The sequence below is a fragment of the Malus domestica genome, chromosome 02 (genome assembly GCF_042453785.1).
Source record: "Malus domestica chromosome 02, GDT2T_hap1".
Taxonomy (NCBI): domain Eukaryota; kingdom Viridiplantae; phylum Streptophyta; class Magnoliopsida; order Rosales; family Rosaceae; genus Malus; species Malus domestica.
In genome coordinates, this window is record NC_091662.1 from 14,010,194 (window position 1) to 14,023,158 (window position 12,965).

General features: G+C 38.8%; 2 protein-coding genes across 7 annotated transcripts; one reads left to right on the forward strand and one right to left on the reverse strand.

Moving 5' to 3' along the window:
• The first annotated feature begins 195 nt into the window (after positions 1–195).
• On the forward strand, positions 196–4,659 carry LOC114820677 (zinc finger CCCH domain-containing protein 62-like). 6 transcript variants are annotated; one of them, XR_003768118.2, is made up of 10 exons: positions 196–1,021; positions 1,242–1,359; positions 1,528–1,589; positions 1,678–1,729; positions 1,831–1,936; positions 2,167–2,265; positions 2,357–2,471; positions 2,620–3,175; positions 3,257–3,333; positions 4,079–4,659. XR_003768118.2 is itself a non-coding variant. In XM_029091834.2 (9 exons), exons 1-9 carry the CDS (start codon positions 724–726, stop codon positions 3,270–3,272), a joined length of 1,422 nt encoding a protein of 473 aa, XP_028947667.1. In that variant the 5' UTR covers positions 196–723; the 3' UTR covers positions 3,273–3,504. The 6 variants fall into 6 exon arrangements, 1 of the variants encoding a protein (XP_028947667.1); XR_003768119.2 differs by having other exon boundaries at positions 3,778–4,329; XR_003768121.2 differs by having other exon boundaries at positions 4,076–4,329.
• Positions 4,660–10,377: 5,718 nt separating this feature from the next.
• Positions 10,378–12,279, reverse strand: LOC139187449 (uncharacterized). The gene is made up of 3 exons (XM_070815776.1): positions 11,694–12,279; positions 11,224–11,317; positions 10,378–11,108 (listed from the first exon to the last, which is right to left on the reverse strand). The coding sequence occupies exons 1-3, from the start codon at positions 12,090–12,092 to the stop codon at positions 10,810–10,812; spliced, it is 792 nt and encodes a 263-aa protein (XP_070671877.1). The 5' UTR covers positions 12,093–12,279; the 3' UTR covers positions 10,378–10,809.
• Between the last annotated feature and the right edge of the window lie 686 nt (positions 12,280–12,965).

Here is a 12,965-nt window from a genome sequence, read left to right on the forward strand (position 1 = left end):
ATTCAAGTGCTTCCCATATAGCATTTGAAGTGCTTCCTTCAAAAAGCACTTTCTAATTTTTTTTTTTTGTCAAACATGATTAGAAGAGTTTGGTGATTTGGAAGCGTTTTAAATCATTCTAATAGCACTTTCAAACAAGACTAACATCAATAAGATGGACTAAGTGGTGACAATCAGCTATGCATGTGCGGGTGATGGTCAATTTCTAATGTGTTGTAGTGCAAGATTCATGTTGCATGCATCAACGGCTGTTAACCAATTATATAGATAGTTATACTTAGCATTTCTCTAATATAAACATACTCGATTATGATTTAGCTCTGGATCACCAAAGTTCCAACCATAAACAACTCGAAGAAGGCACAGAGAGCTTCCAATTTTCAACTTTCTTTTTTTTTTTTTTTTTTTTGGTGAAACCCACTTTTAACTTTCTTAAAAGAACAAAAAGAAAAAGAAATATTTGACTAGAAAAGTGCTTGTGCTTAAGGAGCTTCCCGCTAAAATTCAGAGTATTGGGCTGCAAGGCCCACAACCCGTTGAGCGGCTTAAGTTAAAAGTAACGGTATTTGTGGTTACTGTAGCAAGGCGCTTCCTATGGGCCCCCAGCAGTTATTATTAAATTTCCCATTTTATCCCTCCCTAAAAATAAAGATAAATAAATAAATAAATTGGTATCTGAATTTCTGAAACGGTGTTTGAAATATTTGTTAGTTTTTGAGTTGAATGGAAATGGCAGGGAGGGAAGGTAAGCGCGCTTTTATTTGTATCTCTTCGTCTTCCGAAGAAGAAGACGACGACGGAAAGGAAGACGGCGACTTTGGAGAAGAAGAAGATGACGACGATGAAGGCGGTGACGGTGACGACGGCGATTATGATGATGAGGACGACGATGAAGACGGTGACGGTGATGACGGCGATTATGATGATGAGGACGACGACGACGACGACGACGACGGCGATGAGAAAATTGAGGAGGGCGATGACGAGGCTCTCTGCAACAGCGTAATCCGCTCTCTCCAAGGTTCGTTTTTCGTTGAGAAATTTTTCGAATTTTCTATTTCCACAAGCGTTTCTCTGTCTCGATGCTTTTTTTCAGCTGCCGATGTTCGAAATGTTTGATTTTGATTTCATAAATTGAGTATCTGAGTTTAGTTTGTTTGATTGAATGTTGATTAAGAACCCTAAACCCTGATTAACGCATTGCGTGTGATAAATTTGGTTTGAATTATTGTGTTTGGCAGAAGGGATTGATTTGGTTTCTTTAAATCTCAAAGAGTGCAAGGCGTATTTGCGGAGGCACGGCCTCAGAATCTCCGGAACCAAAGCGGTTTGTATTCAGAGAATTGAAGAGCATTGGAGGTGAGTTCTTTCGAGTTTCGAGTCATTATTCAACTCTTTGTTACTTTCATGGCATGTTTGCTAATCTGTAATCGGAAGTTATTTTGCTAAACGATCGGGAATTGGAGTAGGAATGGTACTGATTCCATATTGATTTTGTTATTGAATGATTGCTTCTTATCATTTTAGGTTGAAGGATGGAAATGGGGAAGCACTGTATCCGAGATCATCCTTCGTAATTAATTGTACAGGTTAATATGTTTCTTTACTTTCGTAATTTGTATCATTAGTCCTCCATCTATGCACCATTTTTTGCTGAAATTTTGCAGTTCATTGCAGGTGATGTCTGTAAGGGAGATGTTGTGCTCTTCACCCAGAAAGTTTATGAGAAGTATCCACTTATTCCGGTTCTTTTAATCTCATAGTTTTGTCATGTGATGCTCGTTCTTCAATTATTTTGGTAGTGTAATTCAAGCATTTGATTTCAAACAGGTTTGACAAAGTGACAAGGCATGGAAGGGTTCTAGGGAAGAGAACTGTTGCTGGCAGGGTTGTTAAAGAAAGCTATGGTGCAGCCAAACAGCAACATACTTTTACGGTGAGGCTTGAGGCTGAAGGTTGTCTTCTGGCTGTAAATTTAAGTTTATTTTGGGTATACATGTTGGAAGTTGGCAATATTCTAGGTTCATATATAAAAGTTAAGAGAGTAGGGTCAATAAGAAATGAAGATTTGCGTTTAAGTAACCTGTTGTTTTGTATCGTAGACTCGTAGTGTACTGTGTAGTTGTTTGTGACTCTTTTAACCAACCACTGTTCCTGATGTGCAAGGTTGAAGTGATATGGAGCAGGGGAATAAAGAAGCTGTGTCCACTATTTCCTTTGCTTGTGAAGGGTCGTAATCTCTACAAATTGAGAACATTTAGACAGGTAGCTGTGAATATTGTGTCTTTTATTTATTCTTTTAGCATTAAAGTATTAAGGTATTGGTTGCTTGCATGTTTTCTTGACCACCGTTTAGCGTTGGAGTAATGAAGCTGAAAGATCAAAAGTGCTTGCTGAGAAGCACCGACGAGGTGAAGCAGCAAGGCATGTTAGAGCGATTAAAAAATCAAGGAAATGGACTGAAAATGGAGGTATTAGGAAGAAAATGAGGAAGTTTACTTGCATGTTACTTCTTTTACATCATCAATCTTTCTCCTGCTCCAGCTGTGAACGATTGTTTATGTATTTCTTTGTTTTAGATGGGGGTTTTTATGTCATGATTATGTCTTATATGATCAGGTGGGAAGCGTCGGAAACAATCGCATTCTACCAGACCAAATCAAATTAGAAAGAATAATGAATCAGAAAAGGGGAAGCATTTTGATAGACTCCAAAGACGGACATCCCGTGGATCTACAAAGCATAATAGTTTCTCTCAACATCAAGCAGCCCTACCATCAAAACAGATGAGGAGTAAAGCCTCTCAACCTTTTAGGAGGCATCAGAAATCAGCACGCCCAAATATTGATAGAGTCCCCGCTCTTCATTCTCAGTCTGTCCCTCGCATTCCTCACCAATCTCAACTGGAATTTCAACACAGGAGTGCACCTTTCCAGTCTTTCGGTCATGTCATGGGCTCCACTTCAACCATGTTGAGATATCCTGTGACAACTAATTTTGATACATTTATTGTACCTGACTCACAATTTCATAGGCTCAATAACAGCAATTGTAGCCACCATGGTTACATAGATCCTGGACACAATATCCCGAATCGGAATCACTTATCTGGCGTGAATGTCGGCAGGCCATTTCAGCCGTATATTTCAGGAGCTGAGACATATGGGGAATGGAGGTACAGGGTTTGCTCTAGTCTACAATAGGATGTTATTACTGAAGCTCTGTATGCTGACTCCTTCTCCTCGGGTTACTACAGGACAGGGCACAGATGATTTATGCACCTATTACATTCTCAACTGTTGGAATTAGTTTCAACTCGCAGCGTTTCATTCGGTACCTCCTTTTCCTTTTGATGATGATCTGTTCATGATAACTCTGCAAGTTGAAACTACAATTGCATCCTTGTGTGGATACAATAATTATGTATCACTATTTTACATGTCGGGATTGTTTCCCAAGCTTCAACCTATAATTGTTTTCATATAAACAACTGTTAGACTGTTATTTCATTGATGTATGTTTCATGTGTGCCCTGAATGTATGTACCTACTACCTATCTGCGCTCATTTTTAACTTGAACCAAAAGTACTGCCTTCGCCACCACACTCAAACTCCAAAACCTTTCCTTGTTAACGTTTTAAGAAAAAAAGAAGAAAGGGTTCTCTTTTGTTCTCCTTTTCTTTTCAGTTCCGAATTATATCTTGTCAGTACAGGCCTCTTGTATTCCATACACTTGACTCAGATATTCCTCAGTTTTATGTTTCCTTCATGTTGCAGGTTCCTTAAAATCAACATTCTAATGTTTGTAGAGTGAACCATGGCATGATAAAATCTGGGATTGCTGTGTGAGCGTAAGGAGTTGAAGTTTACGAGTGTTTCCTTATACGTTGATTTAGCTTCGCGGTTGAACAAAATTTTTCTTCATTATAATTGTGCGAGTTACTATTGGTAGATTGAAAGTAGTAGTCTTTACAATTGTAGTTGCTAAGTTGCTATTTTGCCTGTTGCTAGAGAAGCATCAATAAAGCATTGTATTACACTGCCAGATTTTCATCTTTCACTGAATATGAAATAGCAGGCGACGACAGTGAGACGAGAGGAGGGTTTTGACTGTGAAGGCATGCCCGGTGCAACCATGAGATGAGGTGCACGAAACTAAAGATCACTAGAGTGGCGGTATGTGGACTTTACAAGGTGGCGACTGTATCAGTTTTCTTTCTTTTCTATGGCAATTGGTGATGGGTGTAAGTTGAGAATCGTAGCTTTGGTATAATTAAGCCTCGCATTCCTGGTGGCTCCAATATAAATGCCTGATGCTTTCCAAAGGTAGTTAGGTCTCTTTCAACAACACCCCCCCCCCCCCCCCACCCCCCACCCCCCAACCACTCTCCCAAAGAGAACTTCATAAGGGGAGCTGCCGTATGTGGCAACCTCACATAGGGGCGGGACCTTTGAATGTTGACCGTGGGTATGGAATCCACATGCAGGTCTCGCCCCTTGTGAGAGTTGCGTCAGGGAATAAATTGTTTTGTAACCAATGCAACATCTTATTGGCATACTTGTTCAATAGATATTTGTTTTTTGTTCAAAAAGTGAAATTTTTGTCCAAATAATGTTTGTCATGTGATGAATTAATGACAATAAAGAATGGTTAAATTATATTTTACCCTTTCAGGTTTGGGGTCAATTGCAATCTCATACAACATTTTTAAAACATTTCAATTTTATACATTTATTTATCATTTTATTTCAATTTTATACATCCGTTAAAAAATTTGTTAAGTAAACCGTTAAGTGATGATATGACAAATATGAGATCCATATTTGTCCTGACGTGTTTGTTAAATTTGTGCCATGTGGAAAAAAAAAATATTTGCATTTAAAAAATAATAATTTAATCAGAATATTAAATACTAAAATAATAATTAATTAAAGAAAAGTTAAAAAAAAAAAAAAAAAAAAACCTAAAACCCATGTCTTCCCCAGCCCACTCCTCCCTCTTCACCTCCCCAACCCACCTCTCTCTCCTCCACTTTCTTCACCTCCCCTCCTTTCTTTTTCCCCAGAGACGCACTCATCCCTCTTCACCTCCCCAACCAACCTTCTCCTTCTCCTCCACTCTTTTCACCTCCCCTCCCATTACTCTCCCCAGATCAACCTGCACCCAACCCTAATCCCCAAAATTTTATTAGCCCCAATTTTGGGTATTGGATCGAGTTGTCGCGGAGGGACTCGATTTCAGGCGGCCAAAGTTTGGAATCGAAGGTCGGACATGAAATTTGATGGGGGTATTGAGCCAGGTGTCGAGGATCTCAATGATGGAGTCGGCGAGGACGTTGGAGTTGTTGATAGAGCAGGAGTTTTGGACGTCGGAAGGGGTGAGACAAGTGGCGGCGTACGAGCAGGTTACTGGAGGGAGAGATGTTGCAGCTGGAGGAGAGGAGGAGGTGATGGGCTTTGTCTTGCCTTCACCTTCGTCCCAGAAATGGGCTTTTTTAGGGTATATATATATATATATAACTTTTCTTTAATTAATTATTTTAGTATTTAATATTCTGATTAAATTATTATTTTTTAAATGCAAAGAAACTTTTTTTTGCCACGTGGCACAAATTTGGCAGCCACGACAACACAAATGTGGATCCCATATTTGTTTCGTCATCACTTTACAGATTTTCTAACGAATGTACGAAATTGAAATAAAATGATAAGGAAATGTATAAAATTGAAATGTTTTAATGTTTCTAACTTTAATTGCTCGTGGGTCCCCCTAAATGACGGCTATTCTAAGAATTATATGTTTTTGTTGATCTTACTATCTTCTAATAATATGAGTAACAACCCATGGATGAATTATGATAGTTAATGTATTGCATACTTCACATGCATCAGTAGTTACGAATCATGAATGTAAATGTATTGCAGGCGCTGAGTGCATTAGTAATTAGAATCAAATTGCTCGTAACATAATTCATGTTCACTTGTATACGGGAGAGGTGGGGTGGTTCAACATATAACATCCCATATCGACTAACCGAGAGGGGGTGATATGCCTTATATGTACATGCCCACCTTCTATAGCACGAGGCTTTTTGGGAACTCACTGGCTTCGAATTCCATCGGAACTTCAAAGTTAAGCGAGTTCAGGCAAGAGCAATCTTAGGATGGGTGACCTACTGGGAAGTTCTCGTCTAAGTTCCCAGAAACAAAATCATAAGACATGGCCAGGGCCCAAAGCAGACAATATTGTACTATAGTGGAGTCGAGACTGTGATGTGATAGAATGATATCAAAGCCACTCTACCATGTGGTGCGAATGTGCCGACGAGGATGTTGGACCCCTAAAAGGGGTGTATTGTAACATCCCACATCGACCAACCTGGAAGGAGTGATATGCCTTATATGTACATGCCCACATCCTATAACACGAGGCCTTTTGAGAGCTCACTAGTTTCGGGTTCCATCGGAACTTCGAAGTTAAGCGAGTTCGCATGAGAGCAATCCCATGATGGGTGACCCACTGGGAAGTTCTCGTGTGAATTCACAGAAACAAAACCGTGAGGGCGTGGTTTGAGACCTAAGCGGACAATATCGTGCTACGGTGAAGTCGAGCCCAAGTTGTGATGGAGCTCGAGACTGGGATGTGACACAACGTGTATGGCCAAATATGACAAAGTATGTTATAGGAGCTTTATGTGCATCAATAGTCAGAAATCAGTATCATTTGCACTTTTTTTCTTTCTCTTTTCTTGACGAGAAAGACTGATATGAAACGTGTTTATCATCATTGTAACATTTTTTTCGGATTAACCAATGACATGTGTAAGTTTCTCAACACATATTATCGATTAGTCGACTAGAGTTTAAGATCCGATCTCTCATACAATGTCGTCGCCACCCGTTACAACTAACATCTCCAATGCAATGTCGCCACCACCACCCACTGCAACTGACTCACATTGTACCTTTTTTTTTTTTGGGCAAAGTGCTACTTTTATTACTAACCAAAAGCAAACAAAAATACAACTAAAGGCCCAAAGCTAACACATGGACAAGTAAAAAGTGGGCCAAGACAAAATAAAGTACAATAGGGCCAACCAACTGCTGCAGCCCAAACACAAACGGATTTACAAACTCTAGAAGCATTCACTACAATCGTTGCCGCTACAACAACCTCGATCCGTCCAATTCCTCATCCACAACCGAGTATCTCCTCTTCAAATGCAGCATCCAACCCTGATCTGCTTCACGAGCACAGCCATAAAAATGGATAGCCAACAACAGCACAACGAAAGCCAGCTATTAGGATGAAGTCCGTGGAAGCCCACGAACAACATTGTTGGTAAAGGTAATTAATCAGGAAAAGGTGGTGGTATTGGAAACACCCGAGCCAGTGAAAATGCCGGAGCTTTACACACGATCTCCACGATATTCATGGTTGAAAACCGGAATAATGATGAACTAAGAAGAGGGACACCAACTGGGCAAGAGGGATATAATAGATCTGGGTTAAAAGTAGGGGGGTAGAGTAGTAGAAACAAAGAGCAGATGAGATAAATAGAGAAAATAGGAAACAGCGACCGACCCCAGTCGCTGCTAGGGTCGGCGCCACCAGATTTTCTTGATTTTTGAAGACTCTCACCAGAAGGTGAGAAAGACTCTCAGTAGGAGAGAAAAAATCTCACTCAAAGAGATTGTGTTCAGTTGACAAGAGCGGCGGTTAGGCCAAATTTGGTTACTCCTCCACTTCCAATATTCATTTGGCATTTTAGCCAAAATAGTTTATGAGATTGACCTAACTTCTATCTTTGGTTCCTGAGATTTAAAATCGATAGATGAAGTCCTCAAGTTTGTCCACCATCAATCATTTTTGTCATTTCATGAAAAATCTATGTTAAGCATAACGAAAACAACAAAAGTACCCTCAAATTAATAAACAATGAGCTAAAATGATTTGACAAAATTTTAAGGTATTTTTATCATTTTGGTCTTATTTAAAGGAGATTTTTCACGGAATGACAAAAATTATGGATAATAGACAAAATCAGAAACCATTTCTATTGATTTCAAATCTTAAGAACCAAAATGAAAAGTTATATAATTTCATGTACCATTTTAGCTAAAAAATATATTTTTGGCTAAATAGCCAAAATGATCCTTGAGATTTGCATAACTTATCCATCACTTTGGTCCCTAATATTTCAAATCAATCAAAGTGGTCCCTGAGATTGTCCATCATCCATCATTTTGGTCTTTCCATTAAAAACTCCGTTAAGTGTCCCATATCTCTTGGCCTGAAGTTTGGGCAATTTTCAAAGCTTCGTAACTCAATTGTTTCTTAACCAAATTCGACTCATAATATATAAAAATGAAGATAGAAAAGTGTAAAATAAGATTACACTTATTTGGAAGCCCAATGGTTGCCGGAGATAGCCGGAAAATAGCCTCAAAGTTGACTGGTTCGAGGGAAAACTGAAAAACTTTGGGACCCTGAGTAAACTTTAAACGTTCATAACTTCTTCAATACTAAACGAAATCAAGTGATTCAAAAACTAAAATGATACTTCTCAACGAGACGAAGATAACTGTATCTTTTTTATGGCTAAATCGCCGTGGTTTGGCCGAAAAACGGCTCGAAAGTGGTCATGGACAGTCACTTTCGAGCCAAAAGTTCGGGGACACTTAACGGAGTTTTTAACGGAATGACCAAAATGATGGATGGTAGACAATTTCAGCGACCACTTTGATTGATTTGAAATGTTAGGGACCAAAGTGTTAAATTATGCAAATCTTAATGACCATTTTGGCTATTTACCCTTTATTTATTTACCTCTTAGGCTCTTGTATTTAACATCTTTTATTTTCAATAATGTATTTCACCCCATCAAATCCGGTGGTACGGTTCAAAATATATAGATTCAGATACTTATTAATTTTTTTTTTGTCAAGTAGTATTTCAGAAACTTTAGGGAAAAGGAAATCCATGAATATGTGTGTCCTTAGTTGGGACACGAAGTCGTAATATTGTCCATGGAACCAGTGTCCCTAGCCTAGTACGCCACTCCCCCAACCTTTTCCAATTCCGAGCCTTTCCAACTGGATCCTTCATATCCTTGCCGCACATACAAAATGCAAAATTCTGCATCAAGCCGACAACAGATTCACTTTCAATCTTTCAATCTTTCAATCGTAAACATCATTTCATTTGTACCAAAAATAAAACCGTCCTTTCAATTATAGAATGACAATCACACATATCTACTCTCTTCAATTACATTAAAGATGATGTTATTCACATGCTCGTTTTTATCTGTCATACATTTTGGTTAACTTTTGATCATTGATTTTTTTTAATTCATTATATTCGACGACTGAAAATTAAAATGAGTGTGTGAGAAGTAAAAATAGATGTGTGAATAGCACTACCCAGACATTTTCTTTTTTAAAGAAACGATTGTGGATTCGGATCAAAGTTGTTACAATGGATCAAAGTACGAAGAGCCAACTAAGGCGATAAGGTATCCTCAAAAGGTAAATCTATGATTACACAATGGCCAAGAGAATGACCGAGACGGGCAAGGCAGTGAGCTACACCGTTGGTTACATCAACTCCAAATAATAAGAAAATTAACTAAAATGATCAATTTACAAATCTTAGAGCATCGTCAGCAATTACTTTAAATTTTGTTAGTTTTGCTAGTTAATAGTGTCTAAAAACTATTTTAGCTATCCAATTTAACTTAGTATTTCCAACAACACTCTTTATTTTAACAAATAATGTTTAAATTCTCTATCTAATTATTAATTTTTTATGTTTAACAAACTAGAGAGATCAAAATTTTTATGTTTTATAATGTCTTTCAATGTTTTAAACTCTAATTGTCTCACTCTTTAGAGAATTCCCTTAGCACTCCTCATAAAAGTAAGGTTCTTGGAAATGCTCTTAATTTTTTTTTCAAAATATAACTGGATTGAGAGGCCAATATGTGCGAATATCGTGGAGAATTCCTTCCACGGATACATCAAAGAGGCCCCCTCCTCCTCCTCCTCCTCCTCCTCCTCTTTGCAATCGATATCTTGTTTGTATTTGATGTTGGATTAGATGTCTTGTCTGCATTCGATTTTGACTAATCCAAGAATTGATATTTAGAGAATGATCATTGCAGTCCATTACGAACAAAAAAAGAAAAGGATAACTTTCTATACAAAATGCAACCAATTCAATCATAAACACCAAACATCACCTAAGAAAGTAGCCTCCTTTACACTTCCTTATTTTGTGCTTAGGTGTGGGAATTGATAAGGAACAACACTAGAAATATAGGAACATGATCGGGGTCTCCTCAATCATTTTTCAGTAACAGAATGAAAATCACAGACGTATAATCTCATAAATCACATTAACACAAATGTAATTATTACAAAATTATCACACTCTGTACACAACGAAAGCAATTCAATTCCAAACACCACGGGCTCAGAAAATAGTCTTATTCACGCTTTTCTTATACTGGATTTAGGGTTTGGTTATGAAAGGAGAGGGGAGGAACGGTAGAGAAACTTGAAGGACCCCACTCTCATCTTTAAGCTGGACCCTACAGTTTCCGGGCCACTTGGAAGATAGATTAGGACCTCCCTCTCCAGCATGTCCCTTGCTACTTGCTAGGTCAAGTGGCTCCTGGAAACTGGCTTCATAACTCTTTCTTCTTAGAGTAGGCTGAGGAAATAAGAAGAATTATAACATAATCATGATTAAGTAATTATGATCACATGATTATGTAGACCCCTTTAATAATTGACATTAATTGGCTAACAGAATTTGGGGGGGTTAGATGGACGGAGGTCGATTTCTTGGGTCCAAGCACTCCGGTCTTGGACGTGCAACTGCCAGTAGGTTTGAGCCACCGCGTCGGGATCCATTATCACGTCAACCCCTAACCGCGTTGTACCTAACGTCGTCGTCCTCTGTGAAGCACTCGATGATGATTGGCCCTCTCGAGGTGGGCCAATCACACCGTCAATGATCACGTGAGCTATGTGTATCCCCTGCGGTTGAAACTCCATTGACAAACATTGTGATAACGCTCTCAATGCGAATTTTCCGCAACCTGGTCATAATGTCACATGAGTGTTACCGTCACGCAAAAAACTCTTTTCACCTTAAGACGGTGCAGTAATAAATATACCTAGAAAATCAATGTCAAAACTAGAACTTGTACTTACAGAGTTCAGAACGGCCAGCAATGCCCTTGAGTGAACCGGAACACCCCGTAAACAAAATTGTTCCCCTTCCTCTTTCCACCATTCCCGGAAGCACCTTAAATTAATACCATATTTAACATTAATATAAATTTGAAGTACATCAAACACGCATTAAGACGCTTATTGCTATGCAAAATATATTATCAAATTGTTAATCTGAACCACTAATTAAACTTGTTCTTACCTCGAACTAATACCATGTTTAACATACTATAATTTTATGTACTACGAACACAGTAAGTAGCATGTATCCGTGGTCCGTACAATATATATTATTAAACTGTTGATCTGAACTTAACTTGTTCTTAACTATATTTAGGTGCATATATTTGTATTGTAAACTATGAATCTAGCTATCTATTTTTCAAACTGTAAAATTATATTGTCCTGACTGTGAATCTGAACCATTGATTAGAGTTCCTCGGTCTTACCTGTTGAGCGCAGTGAAAGGCTCCGACGGAAGAAACGGCAAGGGACTTCTCAAACGAGTCGAGGCGGATGTCAGTGAAGTTGGTGGGGTGCCAATTGGGCGGCTGCTGGTACGCATTGTAGACCAGCACCTCCACAAAACCCAAAGACAAAACCCCTTCAAATGCCTCCCTCACGCTTCTAGACTCGGAGCAGTCTATCCTAATGGCAAAAACCTGGGCCTTCTCTTCCCTCGCGATTTCGTCTGCGAATTTCGAGAGCCTCCCGAGATCGCGGGCGAGAATAGCGACGGTATAGCCTTCGTGGACGAACTTGCGGGCTATGGAGCGGCCCAGCTTCGGCCCGACGCCCACGATGGCGGCTATACCTCGCTGAGGAGCTGAGCTTGCCATGCTCTTCATTTTTCACGGTGTAGGTGGTGAAATATGAGGAGGGGTTGTGGGTTGGCTGGGCTATGATCTGCTAGGTCATGAGTCCGTCCTTGCCTCCTTTGTGAGAGGCATAGCATTTTTCTTCTTCGGCCTTGTAGCTGTAGGCGTCTGCCTTGCTTCTGGGTTTTGGATCTGTTTTTTATAACCCAGCCCTCCTGCCTAAAAGCATCGGAAAAACTAATAAAAATAACTTGAAAACTTTAAGTTTTAATCAAAAGAACAAAAAACTATTGTAAGTAAATAGGATTATAAGTAACTTTTTAAATGAAAAATATCATTTTTGTTAAAAGTCAACCGTTTCAGGTGTGTTTCGTTAAAACTCCCAAGCATGTTAAGGTTATATGTGGTGTTATCCATAAATTTATTTTTACTTCTCAGACTTCTTAATTTTTGCTTGTCGAATCGAATAAATTGAAAAATGACAACAAGCGAAAATAACGAGAGTATATAAAAAGTAAAAATAAGTGTATGAATAAGTTATATGTACAAAATTAATATAAGGATTTTTAGCCAAAATGATCTATGAGATTTGCATAACACATCACTTTAGTCCCTGAGATTGAAAATCAATAGAAATGGTCTATGAGATTGTCCACCATCCATTATTTTGATCATTCCGTTAAAAACTCCGTTAGGTGTCCTGGAGCTTTTGGCCTAAAGTTTGGGCAATTTTCAAAGCTTCGTAACTCAATCGTTTCTTAACCAAATGCGACCCATAATATATCAAAATGAAGATAGGAGAGTGTAGAACAAGATTATACCTATTTGGAAGCCCAATGGTTGCTAACTCGAGACCAAGACAACCACTTTCGAGCCGTTTTTTGGCCAAACTGCGAAGAGTTA

Coding starts and splice junctions, on each gene's coding strand:
- LOC139187449 (XM_070815776.1), bottom strand. CDS start 12,092: ATGAAGAGCATGGCAAGCTCAGCTCCTCAGCGAGGTATAGCCGCCATC. Junction 11,318..11,693: donor CCTTTCACTGCGCTCAACAG/GTAAGACCGAGG, acceptor TATTAATTTAAG/GTGCTTCCGGGAATGGTGGA. Junction 11,109..11,223: donor TGCTGGCCGTTCTGAACTCT/GTAAGTACAAGT, acceptor CATTATGACCAG/GTTGCGGAAAATTCGCATTG.
- LOC114820677 (XM_029091834.2), top strand. CDS start 724: ATGGAAATGGCAGGGAGGGAAGGTAAGCGCGCTTTTATTTGTATCTCT. Junction 2,266..2,356: donor AATTGAGAACATTTAGACAG/GTAGCTGTGAAT, acceptor ACCACCGTTTAG/CGTTGGAGTAATGAAGCTGA. Junction 2,472..2,619: donor GAAATGGACTGAAAATGGAG/GTATTAGGAAGA, acceptor TTATATGATCAG/GTGGGAAGCGTCGGAAACAA.